Below are 27,467 nucleotides of genomic sequence, written 5' to 3' on the forward strand. Positions count from 1 at the left end.
TGCAGTGGCTCATGCCTGTAATCCTAGCACTTTGGGAGGCCGAGGTGGGTGGACCACCCGAGATCACGAGTTTGGGACCAGCCTGGCCAATATGGCGAAACCCTATCGCTACTAAAAATACAAAAATTAGCTGGGCATGGTGGCAGGCACCTGTAATCCAGCTACTTGGGAGGCTGATGCAGGAGAATCGCTTGAACCCGGGGGGCGGAGGTTGCAGTGAGCCGAGATCGCGCCAGTGCACTCCAGCCTGGGCAACAGATGGAGATTCCATCTCAAAAAAATAATAATAATAAAGAAATAAAACTAATAACCTTGTTGTAACAGATTTTCAAGTTCTTCAATTCGTTCTTCATAGTCACTTAATTCTTCTCGATGTCGTCGACTTATTTCTGTCAATTTCTGTTGGTGTGCATTCTGCAGTACTGACATTTCATGTTGATGGTCATCAATTTCCTGACTTCGGTTCTGTTTTAGTTCCTTAAAAAATAAAAACAAAGTTATTCACATTTATACTCAATAAATTTACGTAAGCTATATATTTAACTGTTGTCCAAAAGTGTGCATTATTAAAAAGAATTCTCAGAACATGTTAAGGCTGAAAAGAATTTAAACACAGACCCAAAATTAGGACTATTCTGAACAACTTCACCCTTTCCTTTCTTAGGTCTCAAAAACAGTTTTTCTACTTCTAATGAGGGAACATCAGCAAGAAAAGGCTAAAACAAACGATAAGTAAAAATGTCATTTCCTTAATATCTGTGACCATGAACTTCTCCTTTTCCTAATGACACTTTCTGCCAATACCAGTGTCACCCCTCTGACCAATCTGTACCTGCTGTTCCACTACTTCCATCCTCTCACTCAGCCTTTCCTTTCACCAGTCTTATTGGGACTCCCAAACTGTCAACCTGGCGCCTTCCTACCCAAGTTGAGCCCACTGTGTCTCTCGCAGGAACCTGGATCTTGAGCTGAGTCCATCAACTAGGGAAACTGGTTTGACGGGAAGCACCAGGACAGGTGCTCTCTCAAGAGTGTGTCCACTGGGTCCCGCCACCCAGATTCCTAACACTCTTCCCACTCCTATCCAACCTGAGGCCAAAACATTCAACTCCTCCTTCAATCCTGCGGATGGACTACCCTGGGTTCTTCCAGTAAATCCTCTTTTGCTTTACTTGGCCAGAGATGGTTTTTGTTGCTTGTAACCAAGAATCCTAATCTACAGAAAAATTGATGCTCTTATAGAAAAAAGAAGAAAAAAGATCCTAATCTATAAATTAACTTCTTACTTACGTGCCACCACTGGGCTAAGAGCTTTACATTTAAACCTCAAAACAATCCTACAAGATAGGTATTATCATGGTCTCCATTGATAATAAAACAGAAGTAACTTGCCCGAAATTAGCATAGCATGTAACTAATACAGCCAGGATTCAAACACAGGTCTGATCCGGATTCTATCCACTCTAGTATTGTAATAATAATGAACCCAAAACTAAAAATTCTATATCTGACAATAATTTTAACACTAAAAATAATTCACTGCCACAATAATATATGCAACTAAGACTTTTCTTTAAAGAAATAATAATTGACACAAACTAGCAAAATTCTACCGCTAAGGTAAAATAAGTATTTCCAATGCATGATATTAGTATTTTATTTTGTCCATATCCTTTAACTCTAAACCTTGAAACTTCAGCAACCCTGCAATTAGGTTTTAATAAAGACGGTTTTACAAGATACAATAGAGTATAGAGACTTACAAAAGATAAGCTCCGTAATAAATGTTCAAAACCAAATGATTCTGGAAAGACAGAGATTTTTATATACTTTACATAAATAATAAAGAATATTAAAAATATATATTTTTAAATGGACCAGGCGTGTTGGCTCATGCCTGGAATCCCAGAGTTGTGGGAGGCCGAAGCAGGAGGATGGCTTGAGGCTAGAAGTTCGAGACCAGCCTGGGCACCATTAGCAAACCCCATCTATACAAAAAAATCAGAAAAAAGTAGCCAGGCATGGTGGCATGTGTGCCTGTAGTCCCAGTTACATGGGAAGCTGAGGCAGGAGGATCACCCGAACCCAGGAGTATGAGGCTGCAGTGACCTGATCATGCCACTGCACTCCAGCCAGGGCAACACAGTGAGACCCTATCTCTAAAAGAAAAAGAAGTACCATAATCTATATAATGATAATGACTTTTATAACTGAGACTTTTACTAATTCAGGCCTATGCTTTTAATAAGCAGATTTAGATGTATAACTCCCATCATCAATCAACAATTTGACTTACCTTAATGATATTTTGTAGTTTACATATTTCACTTTGATCAGAGTTATCTGTTCCTTGTGCTTTGGAAGTCTAGATCAGAAAAAGAGAATTAGTAAATAATTATACTGATTTTCTTGTCAACAGAAAGTCACAAACTAACTTCATTACAAGATACTTTTGTAAAAAGGGGGATTTTCACAGATTCCGACTAAAGAATGCCATGGACCTTTTAAAGAACCTAGTCTAATAGTGAATAATACACAATAAATAAAAGATATCATATTTAAGAATGTATTAACTAATGGGGGGGACAACAGTTTTACAAAATAACTAAAGTTAAGGTAGAAAAATTTATAGAATATTTTACTTAGCTTGACAAAATGTAAGGGTAAAGATAATTGAGCAGCTTTCTAAAAAGAAATTTCTTTTTCCTTTCTTTTTTTTTTTTGAGACAGGGTCTTTCTCTGTCACTCAGGCTGGAATGCAGTGGTGTGATCATGGCTCACTGCAGCCTCCATCTCCTGGGTTCAGGCAACCCTCCCACCTCAGCCTACCAAGTAGCTGGGACTACAAGCACATGCCAGCATGCTTAGCTAATTTTTTTTTGTAGAGATGGGATCTCACTATGTTGCCCAGGCTGATCTCTAGCTCCTGGCTGCAAGCAATCCTCCTGCCTTGGCCTCCCAAAGTGCTGGGATTAGACATGAACCACCATGCCTGGCAAAATCAAATGATTTTACCCAGAAGATCTCTACCCAATAGAGAATAATATTTGGTTTAACAAATAAATAAAACAACTTTTGGATTCTTCTCATTCAAAGCTGTATGTTGTTCATTTATCTTTATTAATATTACTATGTAGCATCTTAATGAACCAAAAGCTACTCTAGGACTGAAAGAAAGAATAAAGTATAATAGAAAAAATACAGGATTTAGTCAAAACACGTGTGTTTGAATCATAACTTAACCACTGTGGCAATGGATTGTATGACTTAAACTTTTAGTTTCCTAGGGCCGGGCACAGTGGCTCATGCCTATAATCCCAACACTTTGGGAGGCAAGGCGGGTGGATCACAAGGGCAAGAGATCAAGGCCATCCTGGCCAACAGGTGAAACCCCGTCACTATTAAAAATACAAAAAAAAAAATTAGCTGGGAGTGGTGGTGGGTGCCTGTAGTCCCAGCTACTTGGGTGGCTGAGGCAGGAGAATTGCTTGAACCTGGGAGGCAGAGGTTGCAGTGAGCCGAGATCCCACCACTGCACTCCAGCCTGGTAGACAAAGCAAGACTCCATCTCAAAAAAAAAAACAAAAAAAAACCAACTTTCAGTTTCCTTATTTATAAAATAGAGGTAATACATCTATCTCATAATTATTAACATAATAATATATTGGGATAATACATATGGAAACATAAAATGTAATGCAAATATTAATTTTTATTACATCTTGCTAGAAAATTAAGTCCTCTGAACGGTCCCAATTATGCCTTTTTCACCTTTATAGTCTAGTACAGGTCTGTCATAGAGTAGGCATTCAAGATATGCTGAAATGAACACACCAAAAACCATTCTCTTCCCTATGAAATCTTACTCTAACCAATGTTTCTTAAAATGTGTTCCTTAGGTTATCAGAATCACCAAGGCTATTTGTTTAAACGCAGTTTAAGGCCCTAAAACTGGCTAACAAATTGATATCCCTGAAGGTACCACAGAAGATCTACAATACTGACAAGTTCTCCAGGTCATTTCTTATACATACAAAGTTTACTGCTTTTTGGAGATAAGATGGACAAACAGATCATCCTCTCTAAAGCTTATTTTGGGTACTGAGAATGTCTAGCAACTTGTGAAAGAAGGAGATAATTTTAATTGGGAAGATTTCTCCTTTACATAACTAGATTACATTCATAAAAACACAAAAAATAATCTCTTTACTCATGTAATTTTTTTTTACATTGATGAAATTAAATCCAAATAAACAGTGTTCCAGTTTACTCCAGGTCTCATGTCTACTGACAATTTCCATAGTATACAGGTTGAGAATCCCTAATTCAAAAATCCAAAATCTGAAATGCTCCAAAATCTGAAACATTTGAGTGCCAACATGATGCCACAAGTGGAAAATTCCACATATAAATATTTAATGCAAATTTTGGTTCACGCACAAGTTATATAATATTACTTAAAATAGTGTATAAAATTACCTTCACAAGTACCTATGGGTATAAAGTTTATATGTAACATAAATGAATTCCATGTTTAGACCTGGGTCCCATCCTCAAGATATCTCATTATGTTTATGAAAATATTCCAAAATCTGGCTGGATGAAGTGGCTCATGTCTGTAATCCCAACACTTTGGGCGGCCTGAGGTCAAGAGTTTGAGACCAGCCTGGGTAACATGGTGAAACCCCATCTGTACTAAAAGTACAAAAAAACATTAGCCCGGTGTGGTGGCGGGCGCCTGTAATCCCAGCTACTCAGAAGGCTGAGGCAGGAGAATTGCTTGAACCCGGGTGGCAGAGGTTGCAGTGAGCTGAGATGGTGCCACTGCACTCCAGTTTGGGCAACAGACTGAGACTCTCTCTCAAAAAAAAAAAAAGAAAAGAAAAGAAAGAACAAGAAAAGATTCCAAAATCCAAAATCCGAAACACTTCCAGTCTCAAGCATTTCGGATAAGAGATATTCATACTGTATAAAATCTGATATATAAGACAAAAAAGGGCTCCTTGGAAGAAAGTTTACAGCCCCAAATAGCAAAATATTAATTTCTAATGCATGAGAAACAACACAAAATAGTTTATCATATTTTATAATATCAATTACCAGATTTTCATTTTACATGTAACTAGAGCTAGCAGAAACCTCAGACAACATCTAAGCAAGCGGTTTCAAACATGGTGCCTCGGAGTCCTGGTGTTTACACCAGAGGAATCTCAGGGACTCCAGAAGAGAAGGTTCTTGGTTCAACCACAGCAACTCAATTTTTTTCCTCTCATGTTTTATTTGAAAAAAAAAAAAAAAAAAAAGGATCTGTTGCTTTTTTTTGAAAATTTTTTCCAAATAGTGTACAGAAAGGGAAACTCAGACTAGGAGAGAAAGATGACATGACCAAAATCACTTAGAAAGTCATTGGCAGAGAGGCCAGGCGCGGTGGCTCATGCCTGTAATCCCAGCACTTTGGGAGGCCAAGGCGGGCAGATCACGAGGTTAGGAGTTCGAGACCAGCCTGGCCAACATAGTGAAACCCCATCTCTACCAAAAATACAAAAATTAGCCAGGCATGGTGGCACGCACCTATAATCCCAGCTACTTGGGAGGTTGAGACGGGAGAATCATTTGAACCCGGGAGGCGGAGGTTGCAGTGAGCCAATACTGTGCCACTGCATTCCAGCCTGGGTGACCAGAGTAAGACTCTGTCTCAAAAAAAAAAAAAAAAAAAAGAAAGAAAGAAAGTCACTGGCAGAGGCCAGGCGCAGTGGCTCACACTTGTTATCCCAACACTTTGGGAGGCCGAGGTGGGCAGATCACCTAAGGTCAGGAGTTCGAGACTAGCCTGGCCAAAATGGTGAAACCCCATCTCTACTAAAGATACAAAAACTAGGCATAGTGGCGTGTGCCTATAATCCCAGCTACTCGGGAGGCTGAGGCAGGAGAATCGCTGGAACCCAGGAGGCCGAGGCTGCAGTGAGCCAAGATCGCGCTACTACACTCTAGCATGAGAGACAGAGCAAGATTCTGTCTCAAAAAAGAAAGAAAGAAAGTCACTGACGGAATTAGAATACAGGTTTTCTATTTCCTAGTCCAGGGTTCTTTCTGATATCAAAAGCTCTACATACAGCTTTTTATATTACACCAGTAATTTTACTCAAAGTTTTCAAAAACTCTAAAAAATTTTTATCTACCTGAGCAATATGCCTCCAATGGCCAACTTCAGACTCAAGTCTTGAAACTTCATTTGAGAGTCGGTTTATTTCTTGTTGGGATGAAATTATATCACCAAAGTCCATGTCATCGTCATGGAAAGCTGAAGGATGATGACTAATCCCATAAGCGAATGAAGATGATGCAGTGGTTGCTGGTACTCCAGCTCCTGAAGGTACTGACTGAGCAGCTGACTGCAGTTTCAGCAACTGATCCTGGAGTGCAATCTGTCTGGCTTTAAGATGGCTGATTTCTACCTATATATTTATAATCCAAGTTTTAGAGAAGGTACTTTAAAACAATCATATTGACTTTTTATAGATTTGTATTAAAAGACACAATACAATAATTTGTCTAAGATTATCCAATGATGGTCCTCTATCAACTGAATCTAAGTCTTATATAACATTCTAACCATAACATTTTTATTTAAAACACACTCACAATTAAAGCATAAATAATGTTACAAATAGTAGAAATATCAGAATTTTGTATGTTAACTAAAGCAATGAATTTCTCAGTTAAACATGGGTTTGCTATCTTCTCTGCATGGAGTAGTATAGGCAATTTCTTAGGGTTCTGTTTGTGATTACCAAATCTTAAATGATGAGAAAATGAAAGCTGTGTCCGTCTATGCACTGGAAATTTTCTTAGAATATCTCCTGTTACAAGAGTGTTGTGTAACTGATTATGGCTGGATGTAGGCTTAAAATGCACCATGAATCTGAGGTAACTTTGTACTGACCTGCACAACACAGCTGGAAGAATGCTTTGATTTATAAATCCAATCTTTTTAGATAAGATAACAGTGAAACAGTGAGCCCATGGTTATTAGCCCATGAATCTTAAAAAGAAATAATATACTGAAAGTGGTCTTAGCTTTAGATCTGGCAAAGAGGAGCCAGCGAAAATCTGACCTATTTAGGAAGAGAACAGTTCTGAAGTTCTGAAATTACCAGCAGTTTTGACTGAAGGCAGGTAAGTCATAGCGCAAAAGAAATTATAAACACAGGACCTACCAAAATGCCACATCCATTCTTGTAAAAGATTATTCAAAACACAAAATCAAACAATATAGACAGAACTGAAAAAAGTTTTCCATAAAGTAGAGTAGTCCAGAAGACACTGCCACAACTGAGGAAAATTTGATATTAGGAAGACAGCCAACAAGTAACAGTATTTCTACATGCATAAAGTTAAGCAAGTATACAAAAACCAAACCCATTTATGTCGTATGTCATAACAAACAAGTTTTTCATATTGGAGCCCCTTCTCAAATGGAAATTTATAGTAGTGTACAAATTTCATTCATTTTCCCACAAATGACATGAGATAAATTCCATCTTGGAGAATATGAACATCACAATGAGGGCCGCACATAGATTCAGGAAATAACAGATCTATATAATCATATCTTTCATCCTCGTAAAAAGTACTAAAATCCACATCTTTTTCAAATGTAGCTATATTTAAAAAGCTATCATTATATGATATTTATATCAACTTGTAGTTATACAAGTGCAAGCTGTAATAACAGATATTTCCAAACCTGAATGCTTAATGTGCCCTCTAATATCGATAGTTAAGTAGAACATAAAATACCAAAATTTTCCCCACCAGTCTTTTCAACTGTGAGGTAGGCATCAGAATAACCTATGGAGCTTTTGAAAATGACCAATACAGGTTGAGTATCCTTATCCAAATGCTTGGGACTAGAAGGGTTTCACATTTCAGGTATTTTCCAATTTGAGAACATTCTCATAAATATAATGAGATATCTTGGGGATGGGACCCATGTCTAAACATGAAATTCATTTATGTTTCATATACACCTTATACCCACAGGTACGTGTGAAAGTAATTTTATAAAATGCTTTTAACAATTTTGTTCATAAAACAAAGCTTGTGTTCAGTACTTATGTGTGGAATTTTCCACTTGTGGCATCAAACTGGCACTCAAAGTTTTGGATTTTGGAGCATTTCGAATTTTGGTAGGAATGCTCAACCTGCACCAGGGCCTCTTTCCAGTACACTAAGTTAGAATCTCCTAGGTGGTGTAAACATGTATATGCTTTTAAAGTGTCATAATGATACAGCTGTAAACCCCTGGGTAGGAGGAACTACTGTTCTATCATAACGTTTATAACTCAATGCTACTCAAAATGTGGTCCACGGACGAATGCAGTTGAATGCTCACTACCAGTCCAGAGCAAGTATAGCAATGTGAAAAGTAAGGTTTAAGACTTTTAAAGCAATTTAGTAGTAATTTTATATCTGCTGAACTTTTTTTTTTTTTTTTTGAGACGGAGTCTCGTTCTGTGACCCAGGCTAGAATGCAGTGGCGCGATCTCAGCTCACTACAACCACTGCCTCCCAGGTTCAAGCAATTCTCCTGTCTCAGCCTCCCAAGTAGCTGAGACTATAGGCATACGCCACCACGTCCGGCTAATTTTTGTACTATTAGTAGAGATGGGGAATCAAGAAAAAAAAAAAAGTAGCCTTGTAACTTTAAATTGAACTTGAGGACAGGCACGGTGGCTCACGCCTGTAATCCCAACACTTTGGGAGGCCAAGGCGGGCGGATCACCTGAGGTCAGGAGTTCAAGACCAGCCTGGCCAAAGTGGTGAAACCCCATCTCTAATAAAAATTCAAAGATTAGCCAGGCGTGGTAGTGCATGCCTGTAATCCCAGCTACTCAGGAGGCACGAGAATTGCTTGAACCGGGATGCAGAGGTTGCAGTGAGCCGAGATTGCACCACTGCACTTCAGCCTGGGTGACAGAGCAAGACTCTGTCTCAAAAAAAAAAAAAAAAAAAAAAAAATTATTTGAACTTGCAACTTTGCCTTTTTTAGTATTCATTTTATTTTTATAGTAATTCATTTTGTATTGTATTTTATGAAATTATCACTTCCCAACAAATTGGAAATTTAAGCACTACTTTCAATACCTATGTATATCTTTAACGTGCTATACTTTTATCTTTCACCTTAGCATGTCACTAAAGGAACTAGAAAGCATAGGAATTAGAAAGCATGACACCTAAATTTTAAAAACCCAAATATAAAGTTATGGTAGAAATGAACATTTAGTCAACAAACTGAAAAACATCCAAATGATCTGGATAATATAACAGGAAATGGTTCCATTCAATGTAAGTATTTATTGGGGGCCACTTATGTACTAAACACTAAAGAGAATTCAGTAACAGCATGACACATGAGGACACAGACTGTATTTTAAGGATTCAGAGTAACATTAAATTATATAATATCTACTACCAGCACTGTAAAGCAAAGATAAATCAATTCCAAAGCAGCCATTTCAAACTAAAAAACCCAAAAACATTCATAAAGCAATTATATGTAAATTATAATATATTTAATAGTTTTTCCATGGAACATCAAGCACATGCCAATACAACAAATATTAGGCTTCATAAAATCAGAAATTATAAGCAACAGATCCCTAAAGATATTTTATACAAAAACTTTTTCTTCTTCTTTTGGAAAGAAAAAAATTATACTTCACACAGGTTAGTTTATATATGTAAACTTAATAAAGTTTACATTACCTTACAAAGTTCTTATTAAATAAGGGATATATAACTGAGTCGAAAATTATTAAATTCATCACCTTTTCATATTTTTACAGATCTGAATATACCTCGATTTATATTCTAACTCTAAAAACATACCTAAATACATTACAGTGAAGTACATATGAAGTAACTGTGATAACATTTACCTCTTTTTGTTGAAGTTGATTTCGGTAACTTGTAGATTGCTGCTTTATTTGAATCTCTGATGCTTCATGTTTCTCTTCTAGATCAGTACAAAGTTTCTTAAGCCTTTCATTCTAGAAAAAAAAAGTATTTTCAACAAAAAAACTGCAAGTAAAACATGTAATTAGTTATGTGTACGGCATTATGAAAAACGTACTGCTTTCCCCCACAAAAATGTCAAATATAAAAGGTCTCGGACAGAATTCTGGACTTTAAAATATGCTTTTAAATTAAAGTTAAAAATGCACTGACCAGCCCGGCACTGTGGCTCACGCCTGTAATCCCAGCACTTTGGGAGGCCAAGGCAGATCATGAGGTCAGGAGATCGAGACCATCCTGGCCAACATAGGGAAACCCCATCTCTACTAAAATACAAAAAAAATTAGACGGGCGTGGTGGTGTGTGCCCGTAATCCCAGCTACTCGCGAGGTTGAGGCAGGGGAATTGCTTGAACCCGGGAGGCGGAGGTTGCAGTGAGCCGAGATCATGCCATTGCATTCCAGCCTGGTGACAGAGCGAGACTCCGTCTCAAAAAAAAAAAAAAAAAAAAAAAGCACTGACCATGTTTATACAGACAGAATATGCATAATTCTAAACCAAACAGTGAAATATTAACATTTTGCTCAGATTGATTTTCTGCTAAGAAAAGGCCACGAATCAATGTTTCCCCATCTTTGTATACCCAGTTCTAGCACACAGCAGTCAATACATATCTAGTAAATAAATGGATTACATGTTTGAACTTTTGTTTTCTTCTCCAAACAGAACTTTTTTTTAAAAGAAATCTTTCTGGTTGAAGTACAGGGAGGAGGCTAAAATCTCACATAATTTGCTTGTCTTTCAGGGTCCCTGAAGGACCTCGGAAAAAATCCAATTTGAAAACCACTACTAGAACTGTTTGAAAAAAGTTAAAAGTACACAAAATAGCCTAATTCAATGAACCTAGACATTACACACTGTCTTTTAAGATGTTGAAAAACATGAAAAAAATTACTCAAATTCTATGTACCTAAATATTAAATTATCTTAACCTATTATCATTCCTTATTTGAATGAAATAATAAGAACATAATGGGACGCCCCACTGGCTGCTCTCAAAAGCCATCTTTGCATTGTTCCTCGTCCGCCTCCTTGCTCGCCGCAGCCGCCTCCTCCGCCGCCGGGACTCCAGCAGCTTTATCGCCAGAGTCCCTGAACTCTCGCTTTCTTTTTAATCCCCTGCATCGGATCACCGGCGTGCCCTACCATGTCAGACGCAGCCGTAGACACCAGCTCCGAAATCACCACCAAGGACTTAAAGGAGAAGGAAGTTGTGGAAGAGGCGGAAAATGGAAGAGACGCCCCTGCTGACGAGGAAAATGGGGAGCCAGGAGGCTGACAATGAAGTAGATGAAGAACAGGAAGAAGGTGGGGAGGAAGAGGAGGAAGAAGGTGATGGTGAGGAAGAAGGATGGAGATGAAGGTGAGGAAGCTGAGTCAGCTACGGGCAAGTGGGCAGCTGAAGATGATGAGGATGACGATGTTGATACCAAGAAGCAGAAGACCGATGAGGATGACTAGACAGCAAAAACGGAAAAGTTAAACTAAAAAAAAAGGCCGCCGCGACCTATTCACCCTCCACTTCCCCTCTCAGAATCTAAACGTGGTCACCTTCAAGTAGAGAAGCCCGCCCGCCCACCGTGGGCAGTGCCACCAGCAGATGACACGCGCTCTCCACCACCCAACCCAAACCATGAGAATTTGCAACAGGGGAGGAAAAAGAACCAAAACTTCCAAGGCCCTGCTTTTTTTCTTAAAAGTACTTTAAAAAGGAAATTTGTATTTTTTATTTACATTTTATATTTTTGTACATATTGTTAGGGTCAGCCATTTTTAATGATCTCGGATGACCAAACCAGCCTTCGGAGTGTTCTTTGTCCTACTTCTGACTTTACTTGTGGTGTGACCATATTCATTATAATCTCAAAGCAGAAAAAAAACCTTGTAAAAAAAGCAAAAACGACAACAGAAAAACAATCTTATTCCGAGCATTCCAGTAACTTTTTTGTGTATGTACTTAGCTGTACTATAAGTAGTTGGTTTGTATGAGATGGTTAAAAAGGCCAAAAATAAAAGGTTTCTTTTTTTTCCTTTTTTGTCTATGAAGTTGCTGTTTATTTTTTTTTGGCCTGTCTGATGTATGTGTGAGACAATGTTGTCCAACAATAAACACGAATTTTGTTTTGCTGAGTTGTTCTAACAACAACAAAAAGAACATAATGGGGCAAAAGAAATGGACACTAAAACTCTCTACAAAAAAGAATTTACAAATAATTGCAGATAACAATTTACTAAGCATTCTACTAATATACCCACAAACACGGTTTAACAACAATGAATGAGAAAAAGAAGACTGATGGTGAGAAAGAAAGCTCTTGCTAAAAGGTGAAGACTTTTTCACTTTGGGGATGTCATTTGTTTTCTTCTTAGATTCTAGGAACTTCTGATGTCAACAGATGTGAAAATAATGATCCAGGAAGATTACATAAATTCCCAGAGAAAACCAATGGAATAATCAAAGGAATAATTACAGCATCCACAAATCCTAGTTTGGGACTCTATCCCCAGAAATCTAACACAGACCTTAATTATCCTGAAGAACTAGTAGTAAGAAACAGGACCAATGGTCCCAACAGCTGATTACCTTCTATTCTACTGGCTGCTTTTACATGACTTTCTGTAAGCTGTTTATATGAAAAACACCATACATAACTCAGCGATATAATATACTGAAGTCAAACCCTGGTTATAAAAGTTCACTTCAGGTTTTTTTTCACACAAAAATACCTAAGGTTATTTATTTAACTCTGATTAATAAATAGAACTGTGAAACTTTGAATATGGTCAATATCTACCTGGTTGTCTGCCCTCATCTCCATAGCCATATGACAGTCAGAAAGATTGAGAAAGGGCTAGGCGTGGTGGCTCATGCCTGTAATCTCAGCACTTTGGGAGGCTGAGGCAGGAGGATCACTTGAGCCCAGGAGTTCAAGACCAGCCTGGGCAACATAAGGAACAAAAAATACAAATACAAAAATTAGCTGGGCGTGTTGGCTTGCACCCATAGTCCCAGCTACTCAGGAGGCTGAGGAGGGAAGACTGCTTGAACCTGAGAGGTCAAGGCTGCAGGGGAGCCATGATCACACCACTGCACTCCAACTTGGGTGACAGAGCAAGACCCTGTCTCAAAACAAAAAGAAAGGCTGAGAGAGCAAATGAAGGACAGTTTCTCTTCATGTGGCTGAACCCATAAAATATGAAAATAGTTGCCAGAGATAATATTTTCTAATATATGGAATATTGAACAGAGGGGGCTGGTCTGAAAGGAGAAAAGAATAAATGCATAGAAAGAAGAAAAGAGAGTACAAATGAAAAGAAAGACAGACTCCTGATGGCCTCCAGTTCTAGCTGCAGTCCCTCTAAAGTCAGACTACATTTCTGCTATTGAAATCCATAGGACACTCATATCTTAAAATATTCCGTCCTGCTTAATCCTTGGATATACCATTAGGGTCCACTGAAATCAACTTAATTTCTTTTTTAGGCAGTCCTAACTATTTGTAAAACTTGATATTTATGATTTTTATTCTTTCTGAGAGGTCTACCAACAAAGAGAAAATTTACCTATTTTAAGAAATAGAATAAAACATTCTATCTTACAATTACCATAGGGTACCGTGGATCTTTTTATAAATCTAAGAAAAATCATGGGAGCAAAATCAGCTTGTATTTTCTGTATCTTAAAACATTTTGCTCTTTTACTATCATGGGAATTTTAAAAAATCATTTAAAAAATTATTCCCAACTATTTTAAAAATGACAATAACAAGAAAACGGAAAACTTATGAAATCACCTAGGAGAATGATGCAATGGTAAAATAACCAGTTTTCTGACTGCATTGCCCAAAGTATTACTTTTTTTTTTTTTTTTTTTTTGAGATGGAGTCTCACTCTGTCACCCAGGCTGGAGTTTACTGGCACAATCTCGGCTCACTGCAACCTCTGCCTCCCAGGTTCAATCAATTCTCCTGCCTCAGCCTCCTGAATAGCTGGGATTACAGGCACGTGCTACCACACCCGGCTAATTTTTGTATTTTTTGTAGAGATGGGGTTTCACCATGTCGGTCAGGCTGGTCTCAAACTCCTGACCTCATGATCCGCCCACTTCAGCCTCCCAAAGTTTACAGGCATGAGCCTGTAATCATGGATTACAGGCGTGAGCCACCATGCCTGGCCTATATCATCTTTTTAAAAGAAAACAGCTGTCTACAGACACCACTTTTTGTAGTTTTGTTTTTTCTCTTTCATCGAACACAGTTAAAAACTCAGAATTTTTAATTATTTGATGAAGAGAAGAAAACTGACAAAGGAAAACATTCACAATTATTAGACAACTTAGAAGATTAATGCAAAGAGACAGAAAGCAGCATCCTAGAGTCTAATGGTTATGGTGAAACTGACTGTAGAAGTGAAATCTTACACAAATCTTCAGATGGCAATATCCTGGAAGAATTTTCTAAAAGTTAAGAATTGATGAGTGAATAATATATTTTTAAGAACAAAAAAGAAATATGGCTTTCACATCAATTAGTCATTCAACAGGAAAATACTTCACTCTGCATTATTTTGTGACAAGGACTTAAACCATTTCATTTTGCTAATCAGATACATGACAGTATTCTTTTTTTATTTTTATTTTTTATTTTTTTTGAGAGCCTCGCTCTTGTTGCCCAGGCTGGAGTGCAATGGCGGGATCTTGGCTCACTGCAACCTCTACCTCCCAGGTTCAAGTGATTCTCCTGCCTCAGCCTCCCAAATAGCTGGGATTACAGGCATGTGCCACCACGCCCAGAGAATTTTGTATTTTTAGTAGAGACAGGGTTTCTCCATGTTGGTCAGGCTTGTCTCGAACTCAGGTGATCCACCTGCCTCGGCCTCCCAAAGTGCTGGGATTACAGGCGTGAGCCACCATGCCTGGCCACGTGACAGTATTCTTTCATCGTGTATATTTGTACACCAACATTTACTTGATATGTTCATATGTAGAAGGCTGAAAGCAAGTGTGTATACAAAGGCAACTGGGAGGAAACAGATGACACAGAAATGAAAAAAACTCAGTGGACTGATCATTCTAATTGGCATTTATAAATCTAAGAATAAACATGCTTTTGAAATTATAGAGCAAAGATGACAGCCATCAGCTCTTCAATAAAATCATGAGCCATTAAAATTTTCAAAAGTATTGCTTTTAATGACACAATCAAGAAGAACCAGGCTGGGCATGGTGGCTCATGCCTGTAATCCCAGCACTTTCAGAGGCCAAGGTGGAAAGACTGCTTGAAGCCAGGAGTTTGAGACCAGCCTGGGCAACAGAGCAAGACATCGTCTCTACAAAAAATTTTATTTATTTATTTATTTTTTTATTTACTTACTTACTTACTTACTTATTTATTGGAGATGGAGTCTTGCTTAGGCTAGAGTGCAATGGTACAATCTTGGCTCACTGCAACCTCCACATCCCGGGTTCAAGTGATTCTCCTGCCTCAGCCTCCCAAGTAGCTGGGATTACAGGCGCCCGCCACCATATCCAGCTAATTTTTGTATTTTTAGTAGAGACAGGGTTTCACCATGTTGACCAAGCTGACCTCAAGTGATCTGCCCACCTCAGCCTCCCAAAGTGCTGGGATTATAGGCATGAGCCACCGTGCCTGGCCTATTACAAAAAATCTTTAAAAATTAGCTGGGTGCGGTGTTGCATGCCTGTGGTACCAGCTACTCAAGAGGCTGAAGCAGAAGGATCACTTGAGCCCAGAAGTTCAAGGTTGCAGTGAGCTATGATTGTGCCACTGTCTTCCAGCCTGGGCACAAAAGCAAGACCCTGTCTCAAAGCAACAACCACAACGAAAAGAACTAAAAGTAATAATAACCTGAAATCTATTAGAGAGGTAACTGAAATTTGGAATCAATATTTTACAAGATAAAGATATTCCAGGTTATGCAATTAAGGGTTAAAAAGCAGTTAACTGAATTCAAAGAACATTGCTTATTTTGAGTCTTTATGCTTTCAAAACCAGAAAAAAATTAAATAAAAATTTGGATTTGCTGTATTTAAATTATTGAAATGTCTTTTTCTTTTTTTGATACAAGGTCTCACTCTGTCGCCCGGGCTGGAATACAGTGGCAGGATCACAGCTCACCGCAGCCTTGACTTCCTGGACCCTAAGATCAGGTGATCCTCCCACCTCAGCCTCACAAGTAGCTGGGACTACAGACACCCACCACCACACCTTGACTAATTTTTTTATCTTTATTTTTTGTAACCGGTCTCAAACTCCTGGCCTCAAGCCATCCTCCCACCTCCACCTCCCAAAGCCCTGAGATTACAGGCATGAGCCACTGCGCCCAATCTAGACCCTAATAATGAATAAAACATTAAAATTAATTTGCTATTCCTGTATCCTTTTTTTCTTTTTTTGGATGGAGTTTTTCTCTGTCACTCAGGCTGGAATGCAATGGCGTGATCTCGGCTCAGTGCAACCTCCGCCTCCCAGTTTCCAGCAAGTCTCCTGCCTCAGCCTCCTGAGTAGCTGGGATTACAGGTGTGCACCACCACATCCAGCTAATTTTTTTGTATTTTTAGTTAGAGATGGGGTTTCACCATGTTGGCCAGGCTTGTCTCAAACTCCTGACCTCAAGTGATCCACCCACCTCGGCTTCCCAAAGTGCTCGGATTACAGACATGAGCCACTGTGCCTGGCTGCTATTCCTATATTCTTAACTTTTTTGTATCCAAATATTATTATCATTTTAGTGTTTAAAAAGCTCCAGGTTAAACAGAATTGCATTCTTAATATTATACTTAGCTGGGCGTGGTGGCTCACGCCTGTAATCCCAGCACTTTGGGAGGCTAAGGTGGGTGAATCACGAGGTCAGGAGTTTGAGACCAGCCTGGCCAATGTGGTGAAACCCTGTCTCTACTAAAAATACAAAAATTAGCCGGGTGTGGTAGCGTGTACCTGTAGTCCCACCTACTCGGGGGGCTGAGGCAGAAGAATTGCTTGAACCCAGGAGGTGGAGGTTGTAGTGAGCCAAGATAGTGCCACTGCACTCCAGCCTGGGTGACAGAGTGAGACCCTGTTTCAAAAAAAAAAAAAAAAATTATTCTTAAATAAATGTGCCACTGCAATTTAGTATGCTGTTAGAACACAGTAAACTCTGGATTATGATAAATTATTGATACTATTATTTCTACATTTGGCAGTCTTCCTACTTATACAGAAATAGAGATGGGAATATTAAAGAATAGCAAACTGCAGTAACAGGTAAATGTATTTTTCATCTACAGAAGGTTGATAAAAGCTCTAAAAACAATCGAAATTAAACAAGAAGAGAAAAAAAGTGCTAAGCAGTACATTTAAAAAGAAAGGATCAAAGTAATGTTTGAGTAACCTTCATGACTTCAAAAAAGAAAAATCTAAGTAGTCTTTGATTTTTCTTACCTCTGATCTCAAGATTGCATGAATGGCTTCAATTTCCTTTGTCCTAGAATCAGGTAATTCTGCTACAAGAGAAATAACAAATATTGAATATTTAATCAATACCATATGAAGTAATAAATAGGTATTTTCAAGAAAATATATTTCACTGAGTTTACACAGAATAGTAGGCTGATATGAAAGCATTCAGAAGAAACAAATTGCTTTATTTCCATAGCAACTTTTCACTGACACTAATGTTCTTCATTGTCATAAAAGTCATTCTTTTTGCCTATGCCCTGTATCTTAGGATGTCTACCTTTACCCCTTAGAAATGTTCATTAAAATTTTGTTGTGGGAAATTAAGCTTTAGAAATTAAAACTATTTCTCTGTGGGCTAATGCTGCTATAATTTTAGATGAAGCTTACTCAACTGGGGCTTTAGGCCTTATTTCTAACTGTAAGAATTAAAGAAAGAGAAGAGAAACACAAAGGGTGGCTTGCCAGTTAAGACAGGTTTATTTTAGAGAAAACAAACCTGAGAGGGGTGTTCGGCTGAGTTAGGTTAGAGGCACACTCTTTTCCAGACTAAGAGTTTTTAAGGATTTAGGGTGGGAGAATTTATTAGAGGCTTAGACTGCTTCTGTGTTTTTTTGTAGTGCTTATCTGGGAGGGAGAGTTGTGTATTTGTTCCATTTTTTCTAGAGCTGCAGGCATACCCCCCGAGTCTGCTTTAGCTTCCCTATTTTAGTGCACCTGAAGGGAAAGGAATGTGCTTTCTAAGGCCCACTGCTTTACTGGGGCCCACTGTATGAGAGTGAAGTTTGGCAGTTACCCAAGAGACTTTACCCCCACCTCCCTTTGTGCCCGAGCACTCCCTCTGTATGTGTTTTACTGTCTGCTTTTTCTGGCTGCTTGTAGTTAGAAGAGAAGTGACTTCCTTGAAATGCATGAGGCTAGAAAGGGAGCTGGAGGTCAGGTACGGTGGCTCACCGCCTGTAATCCCAGCACTTTGGGAGGCCAAGGTGGGCAGATCACGTGAGATCGGGAGTTTGAGACCAGCCTGGCCAACAGGTAAAACCTCGTCTCTACTAAAAATACAAAAATTAGCCGGGTGTGGTGGCACACGCCTGTAATCCCAGCTACTCAGGAGGCTGAGGCAGGAGAATTGCTTGAACCTGGGAGGTGGAGGTTGCAGTGAGCCGACACTGTGCCACTGCACTCCAGCCTGGGTTACAGAGTGAGACTCTCGTCTCCAAAAAAAAAAAAAAAAAAAAAGGAAAGGGAGCTGGAACTTAAAGTGGCACTGTTTGTCTGAGATAACAGTGCTCCTGCTCTGTCACTAACTTCTGCTCTCAATACTATCAAATAATAAGTGACCTATAAACGAAGAAAAATACACTGAGAACACTTATTTAAAGTAACATAGACACAATTTATTAAAAATGGGAATGAGCTCAGTCTGGTTTTCTACATTTTCATCTTTATTTTTTAATTTTCTTGGAAAGGGTCTCACTTCACTCTGCCACCTAGGCTGGAGTATAGTGGTGTGATCATGGCTCACTGTAGCCTCAAACTCTCTCGCTTCAGCCTTCCAAGTAGTTGGAACTGCAGGCACATGCGACCACACCTACCTAATTTTTTTACTTTTTTGGAGAGATGAGGTTTCACTGTGTTGCCCAGGCAGGTCTCGAACTCCTAGCCTTAGGGAATCCTCCACACTCAGCCTCCCAAAGTGCTGGGATTACAAGTGTAAGTCACCATGCGTGGCCCTTGGTTTTGTACATTTTCATTTAAAAGTAGAGTGAGAGCCCAGCAGTGTCAACATGGCACCACTAATGCTGTTAGAAAATCATCATCTGGCTGGTCTCAGTGGCTCACGCCTGTAATCCCAGCACTTTGGGAGGCCAAGGCAGGTGGATCACTTGAGGTCAGAAGTTCAAGACAACCCTGGCCAATATGACAAAACTCCATCTCTACTAAAAATACGAAAAAAAAAAAAAAACTGGCCAGTCATGGTGGTAGGTGCCTATAATCTGTAATCCCAGCTACTTAGGAGGCTGAGGCAGGAGAAATTGCTTGAACTGGGGAGGCAGAAGCTGCAGTGAGCCAAGATCGTGCCACTGCACTCCAGCCTGGGCAACAGAGCAAGACTCGGTCTCAAAAAAAAGAAAAGAAAAGAAAATCATCATCCAGAGTTAGATTTTTTTTCTAAGTACTAGTATTTTTTTCATTACTCACAGCTCCTTAATATAAAAATAACTTATCTGGACTACAGTTTATTAGGACTGTCCAATCTTTTGGCTTCCCTGGGCCATACTGGAAGAACTGTCTTGGGCCATACATAAAATACACTAACAATCGCTAATGAGCTTTAAAAAAAAAAAAATCGCAAAAAAACTCATTTTTTATTTATTTATTTATTTTTTTTTTTGAGACAGAGTCTCGCTCTGTCGCCCAGGCTGGAGTGTAGTGGCACAATCTCAGCTCGCTGCAACCTCTGCCTCCTGGGTTCAAGTGATTCTCCCACCTCAGCCTCCCCAGTAGCTGGGACTATAGGCCTGCGCCACCACGCCCGGCTAATTTTTGTATTTTTTAGTAAAGAGATGAGGTTTCACCATGTTGGCCAGGCTGGCCTTAAACTCTTGACCTCAGGTGATCCTGAGGCCCTCCTCAAAATGCTCCCAAAGTGCTGGGATTACAGGTGTGAGCCACCGCGCCCAGCCAGAAAAACTCATAACATTTTAAGCACGTTTATGAATTTGTGTTGGGTCTCATTCACAACCCATCCTGGGCCACATGTGGCCTGCAGACCACAGGTTGGACAAGCTTGGTTTAAATCAAAAGAAGCATGCAGTAATTACAGTGACAAACACTCTTGTTTAGAAAATCACCAGGTAGGGTTACATCTGTGGTTGGTTGTACATCTTGCTTGAAACTATGAAAGGACTGTTTAATTGCTACTCTGAAGAGGACAAGGTATAATCTAATTTGTTTAGGAAGGTAATTGTTAAAAGCAGCAACTATTTTAAAGAGGGATTTTACAAGTCCATGCAAACTCCACACCTCCCCCCACAAGAAAAACTTGGCCTTTTTAAGTACAAAGGGGAGATATTATGCAGACAAAAATATTCTGACTTTGTCAATAAGGGCAAATATGACATTTACCATTCATTAATGTTTACGATTTGGTAGACACAATTCCAGGCATTTTACACTCATGATTTCATTTAATCCTCTCAACCTCACAATAGGTATGACTATCCCTATTCAACATATAAGGAAACTGTGCTTTTGGAGGTTAATGTCTAATAATTTGCCAAAAATCCCACAACTTGTAATGCACAAAAGCAGAATTTCAACCCATGTCTCTCTGATTTAAAAGCCCAAGCTCCTAACCTTGAATAAATCAGTAGTGTTAGGTAAAACTGCAACCTTCTGATATTGTAAATATGGATGGCTTTCAAGTTGTCCCCATAGTGCTATTTTGGAACTGTTTTATTTTTCATTACTGACACAGGGTAAACACTAATAAATACTTGTTCAATGAATAAAAGAACTGTACTCTGACCCTCCTTTCCCTTTATTTTTTTAGACAGGGTCGTCTCTGTCACCCAGGCTGGAGTTCAGTGGTGCAATCGCAGCTCACTGGAGCCTTTAACTCCTGGGCTCAAGCAAACCTCCCATTTCAGCCTCCCAAGTAGGTGAGACTACAGGCACATGCAGCCATGCCCAGCTAAAAACTTTTTGTAGAGATGAGATCTCCCTATGTTGCCCAGGCTAGTCCTCAACTCCTGGCTTTAAGCTATCCTCCCACTTTGGCCTCCCAAAGTGCTGAGATTACAGGTATGAACCACACCTGGCCAGACCCCTATTTTTAAAAATTTACAAAATCAATAAATTAGGTGTTAAGCAAGTCCAATTGAAATACAAAGGGGAAAGAATAAAGGCATTAAGCAACTTTGCAGATTTCTAATCACCCACTTGTGCCATTTTTACTGAGCATCTACTATGTGCCAAAAGGAAGGTGTCACATATTTGGTAATATAAGGAGCAAAAAAATTCAGTCCCCACCCTGGGCATCAGGAAAACAGATAAATTATAACTCAACATGTTAAATGCTGTCAGGGAGAGATCCACAAAGTTCTGTTAGAACACAGATCACCAACATTCAACTCAACAACTCAACCTGTGTGGGAGTCAGAATGGTTCACCAAGTACTTAAGTACCTGACATATGAGCAGGGTTGTACAGGAGAATTGTTTTCTGGGTGAAGGAGGAAATAGAGAAGAAAGGGCTTTCCATGTAGAGGCTTGAAGTTGTGTAAGTGCCTGACAAAATCCCACACGACAGAAGCTGTGTGTATAAGCAAGCATATGTATGTGCACATGTACAGCAACTGGTATGGCAACTAGAAAAGGTACATTGAGGGTCGGGTGCGGTGGCTCATGCCTGTAATCCCAGCACTCTGGGAGGCCAAGGCAGGAGGATCACCTGCGGTCTCAGGAGTTCGAGATCAGCCTGGCCAACATGGCGAAACCCCATCTCTACTAAAAATACAAAAATTAGCCAGGTGTGGTGGCACACGCCTGTAATCCCAGCTACTTGGGAGGCTGAGGCAGGAGAATTGCTTGAACCCAGGAGGCGAAGGTTGCAGTGAGCCGAGATCGCGCCACTGCATCCAGCCTATGCAACAGAGTGAGATTCAGTCCAAAACTAAGAGGTTTGGATTTTATTCCGTAACAGGGTCAAGAAATTTTTAAGCAGGTTTGTTTTTAGAAAGTAACTGACAATACAATAGAAAATGGACTGGGGTAGGGAGAAATGGGTGACAGGACATTAAAGAGGAATAGTCCCTGGGAAAGATTATAGGGATCTAAAGAATAAGGAGTAATAAAGGAAAAGACAATTCTGGCATAGGATAAACAAGATATCATGACCAACTGGAAGTAGGAGATGAAAAAAGACATAAAACAAGGATATGAATATTTACAGTTTAGGAAACTGAGAGTGAAGCTATTAAGAATGAGAAAACAGCACATTTGGCAGGAGAACAAAATGAACACCACCTTAAACCTGGAAGACATCCAGGTTGAGGGATGCATATTCTCTGGCTTAGGGTCTAAGGAACAGCCAACCGTTTTCCCCTATCTAGGATACAAGGAGCGACCAGTCATTTCCCATAGTTATCCAGCCCTTCTGTGCTTCTGACTGCCCTCAAGGTCCCATGCTTTCCCCCACACATAAAGAAGCCCTTTCATTTCTATCCCCAAACCTGTCTCACTGATGCACCTTTATGGCATGGGGAACGTAAAGCGGTAAAATGGATTTCGGTAGCTCCCCAGTCTATTCTTCCTTCCATCTAAATAGACCCCACAGAAATTCAAAACATAAGCATTATCTTTCTATCAAACCATCTTTCCCGATTTCTACCAAATAAATATGAAGGATCTGTTAAATTAGCAATTAAAAAAAAAACTAAGCCAGAATACTAATTTATTAAATTTATTTATAAGAAATACAATTGTCAAAGCAGCAGCTCTCACCCAAAAGAACAGCCCATTATCTCCCTGGAGCAGACTTAGATTGAAACTTAAAAACTGTTTTGATCCAAACACTGCTTACTGAAATGCCAAGAAATCAAAATAGTAATTAATGGATAGTAATTAATGTAGCCACTGATTACCATGTAACTCTGGGTCACTATTCATTAGTAAAACGAGATTGAGGACTTCAAAAATGAGTGAAGATTGCTAAGAGTACCTTAAGAATAGGGTTGTCTTCCCTATTCTACTGTCGAAATACGGGCGAAATGGGCGATTATACACAAAAATACATTCTCAGCTGGAACGCTACAATGTATCATCACAATAACGAAAAGTAAAAAATAATTAAATAGAAAAACATGGCCGTGTTTCATAACATACTCAAGACAGAAAAGAGCAAAACTCACCAAGTGTTTAAATTATGAGTTATTTCAACTGTTACAAAAATAGAAAACAGATATACAATTCTTTAAACTGTGTCAGAATACAGGAAGATGTTAAGAATGAGATCAGCCCCCAAACTGAGGGCAAAGTGGTGGGCGTGGATAAACCAAACGAAAATAAACTCGACTTAACGTAGGAGCAGTTTCACTCTACTGTACTTTGAGATATCCAGAATATTTAAAGAGAGGAGAACCAGGACTCTTCCCCTGGCCCCCAGTGGTCTTTCATCATAGAAAATCTGTTGAGAAGGGGCAAGATGAGGTGTGTGAAGAAAAAAGGGAGGAGCAGCATTCCTTTGCGACCTGTCCTCGTCTCCTGACTGATGGAAGTAGGGACCAAACGGACGTTCCCAGGGTCTTAGAAAAGCCCTCCCTTCCCTCGCTCCAGCTGTTACCTTCCACTTCCTCCGTGCCCTCCATCAGCATATCCTTTGTAAAGTTTGATATCTGGCCAGTGAGGGAAGCCAGGCTGCCCCCGACTTGACCCAGAGACTGGCCCAATCCAGAGCCGAGGCCCCCAAGCCAGGACGACATCGCGGCGAGTTTAGAGAATGACCTGGTCCGCTCGGAAAAAAGAAAACGTTTAGCGCCGCCGGGCGATCCGACCAAATATCCTTGAACGCCTGCCTTCGCGAGACAGGATACGATAACACAAAGCTGGGTTCTCAGGCAAGGCCGACTCCAGGTTCTGCCTAGAAACGCAGAGGCCTGGCCTGGAATTTTACCAGGGGCCCGCCTCTAGTGACACAATCACCCACGGAGGGCCTTCTGCTCATTCCCACGAATTCCCACCGTCCAGATTGGGCCACTTCTTTCTCAGCTCTAATGACTTTCCTCAGTTCCGTGGGTTACTCCTGCCAACTCGACGCCGGCCGCCATGACACTCGCTCGGAAAGCGGCAGCGGATCATAGAAAAGCGCCGCGGTGGCGTAGACAGGCCCCGCGAAGCCGCCGGACGTGTCCTTGGCGCAAGGGAGGCTGGGATCGCGGAGGACCGAGCGCGGGCTGGATTAACCGCAGCCAGTGCCTAGCGCAAGGTTAGGTGCACGCAGCCCGCCAGCTTCGGCCAGGGGAGGAATGGCCTGGATAACTGGGGCATCGCGGCGCTCCTCGGCCTCCTGCAGCTGCGTTTCAAAGCAGAGCCGACCCTTGGTGGGTAGTCCGGGGACCCTGCGGACCCTCCTTGTGTTGTTGAAACCTAGTGTTTTAATTGGGACTACACCCAGCGGTGCCGGGAGACTTGGAGGGGACGTTCCACTGCGCAGGAAGTGGCTTCAAATAACTTACACGCGTCACTGTGTCGATTAGCTGCTCCGTGACAGGCACTATGGTAGGAGCTGATGCTACAAAGATAGAACGGATGGGTTGCAAAAAAAAAAAAAAAAAAAAAAAAAGGAAAAAGGAAAAAAGAAAGGATGGGTTGCAAATTCAGGTGTCCAAGCAGGAAACACACCTTCCTTCTATAGGAGAAATCTCCTCTGGTGGCTTTATAGCTCACAATTGAAACCCTACCTTCTTTAACATACGATGAGCTTTTTTCATGAAGCTGCCCTCACCCAAGTAGTTGAAAAACGGACAACCGTTTTTCAAAATGACTCGTTAGAAGACAGCAGGGCAACTTAATAGAGAAGTGCCGTTTAGTGTCAACGCTCCTATGGTTGGCGGCACTAGCTATGCAAGTGCCCACACCTCCCTCAGTCCTTAGTTACCCACACTGGCTGTAACACACAGAGTCCTACCTCGCTTGCTTCCTTCCCTAAAGGAAGAAAGGTTGTCATGTGACTTTCAAGCAATTGGTGCAGGATACGTGGACACACAGCATCTAGCCAGGGAGACTTCCACATTTTTTGGTTTCAAAAGGATATGATAGATCTGCAGTTCTTTTAAGCATAGCAATAAGTATACTGGCATCTTTCACTTTGATTATATTCACAAGAGGGGCTATCACAGATTGCAGTTTGTGAACAGAACATTGGGAATGCCTCCAGTATTTGGGATCTGATGGCACCAGGCAGTAGTAATTCTCCGTGAAAGCTGAATTTTTTTTTTTTTAATTTTATTTTTTGAGATGGAGCCTCGCTCTGTGGCCCAGGCTGGAGTGCAATGGCGCGACTTAGGCTCACTGCAACCTCCGTCTCCCGGGTTAAAGCGATTCTCCTGCCTCAGGCTCCCAAGTAGCTGGGACTACAGGCGCCCATTCTTCATTTTACTAATGAGAAACCAGTGCCCAGAAATGTTAAGTAACCCATCCAAGGTCATACAGCTAATAAGTGACAGACCCAGGCAGTCGGGCTTCTCAGTCTGCACATCTAATCGCTGGGCTGTGATGTTCACATGAATGCAGGGACAGCATTTAATAAACACTTCCAGAATGAGATGTAAATTTTATTTTAAGCACATTCAGATATCCAGTGTGACTCCGGGATGTAAAAAAAAAAAAAGCAGGGCCGGGTGCACGGGCTTACGCCTGTAATCTCAGCACTTTGGAAGGCCGAGGCAGGTGGATCACCTGAGGTCAGGCGTTCAAGACCAGCCTGGCCAGCATGGTGAAACCCCATCTCTACTAAAAATACAAAAATTAGTGGGATGTGGTGGCAGGCATTTGTCACGGGCATCCGTGTGAAGAGACCACCAAACAGGCTTTGTGTGAGCAATAAAGCTGTTTATTTCACCTGGGTGCAGGTGGGCTGAGTCCCAAAAGAGAGTCAACAAAGGGTGTTAGGGGTGGGGCAGTTTTATAGGATTTGGGTGGGTAGTGGAAAACTGCAGTCAAAGGGGGTTGTTCTCTGGCGGGCAGGGGCGGGGGGGTCACAAGGTGCTTGGTGGGGGAGCTTCTGAGCCAGGAGAAGGAATTTCACAAGGTAATGTCATCAATTAAGGCAGGAATCAGCCATTTTCACTTCTTTTGTGATTCTTCAGTTCCTTCAGGCCATCCGGATGCATACGTGCAGGCCTTGGCTCAGAGGCCAGACATTCCTGTCTTCTTATATTAATAAGAAAAATAAAACAAAATAGTGTTGAAGTGTTGGAGTGGCGAAAATTTTGGGGGGTAGTATGGAGAGATAACGGGCGATGTTCCTCAGGGCTGCTTCGAGCGGGATTAGGGGCGGCGTGGGAACCTAGAGTGGGAGAGATTAAGCTGAAGGAAGATTTTTTGTGGTAAGGAGTGATACTGTGGGGTTGTTAGAAGGAGCATTTGTCATATAGAATGATTGGTGATGGCCTGGATAAGGTTTTGGATGAATTGAGAAACTAAACGGAAGACACAAGGTCCAAATAAGAGAAGGAGAAAAACAGGTATTAAAGGACTAAGAATTGGGAGGACCCAGGACATTCAATTAGAGAGTGCCCAAGGGGGTTCGGCATAATTACTTGCTTGGTTGGCAAGTTTTTGGACTCTGTCCTTGAGTTTTTTTATATTGTCATACACCAGGCCAGATTGATTTAGGTAAAAAGAACACTCTTCATTTAAAAATATACAGAGCCCGGCCAGGCGCGGTGGCCCACGCCTATAATCCCAGCACTTTGGGAGGCCGAGGCAGGCAGATCATGAGGTCAGAAGATCGAGACCATCCTGGCTAACATGGTGAAACCCTGTCTGTACTAAAAAAATACAAAAAATTAGCCGGGCGTGGTGGTGGGTGCCTATAGTCCCAGCTACTCGGGAGGCTGAGGCAGGAGAATGGCATGAACCCGGGAGGTGGAGCTTGCAGTGAGCCGAGATGCGCCACTGCCTGGGTGACAGAGCGAGACTCCGTCTCAAAAAAAAAAAAAAAATATATATATATATATACACACACACACACACACACACACACACACACACACACACACACATATACACACAGCGCCCTCCTTTTTCAGCGGTGAGTAAGTCAAGGCCTTGGCAGTTTTGGAGGACAACTGCAGCCAGAGAGTCAACTTGGGCCTGAAGGACTGATATGATATGAAGTTTAAGATATGTCTGTGATGCTAGCGGAGAA

General features: G+C 40.6%; 1 protein-coding gene and 1 pseudogene across 5 annotated transcripts in view; one reads left to right on the forward strand and one right to left on the reverse strand.

Annotated features, from left to right (window-relative positions):
• TRIP11 (thyroid hormone receptor interactor 11) overlaps positions 1 to 25,246 on the reverse strand; it is a 71,585-nt gene extending 46,339 nt beyond the window's left edge. For 2 of the 4 annotated variants that reach the window (XR_010130817.1, XM_055361257.2), the window contains exons 1-6: positions 23,880 to 24,438; positions 17,520 to 17,581; positions 9,945 to 10,055; positions 6,180 to 6,455; positions 2,297 to 2,365; positions 312 to 477 (exon numbers count right to left, since the gene is read on the reverse strand). Coding sequence is in view for 3 of the 4 variants with exons in the window: in XM_055361257.2 (XP_055217232.2) it covers positions 312 to 477; positions 2,297 to 2,365; positions 6,180 to 6,455; positions 9,945 to 10,055; positions 17,520 to 17,581; positions 23,880 to 24,018 (823 nt within the window). In the remaining variant the exon portion in view is untranslated. Of the gene's footprint in view, positions 1 to 311; positions 478 to 2,296; positions 2,366 to 6,179; positions 6,456 to 9,944; positions 10,056 to 17,519; positions 17,582 to 23,879 lie in introns of all 4 variants that reach the window. The other 2 variants (XM_004055588.5, XM_055361255.2) reach the window with 2 other exon arrangements.
• LOC109023253 (prothymosin alpha-like) lies at positions 11,085 to 12,121 on the forward strand (annotated as a pseudogene). The gene has a single exon (XR_008671275.2). The product of XR_008671275.2 is annotated as a prothymosin alpha-like (transcript).
• Positions 25,247 to 27,467: the final 2,221 nt, after the last annotated feature.

Source organism: Gorilla gorilla, chromosome 15 (assembly GCF_029281585.2).
Source record: "Gorilla gorilla gorilla isolate KB3781 chromosome 15, NHGRI_mGorGor1-v2.1_pri, whole genome shotgun sequence".
NCBI classification, from domain to species: Eukaryota; Metazoa; Chordata; class Mammalia; order Primates; family Hominidae; genus Gorilla; species Gorilla gorilla.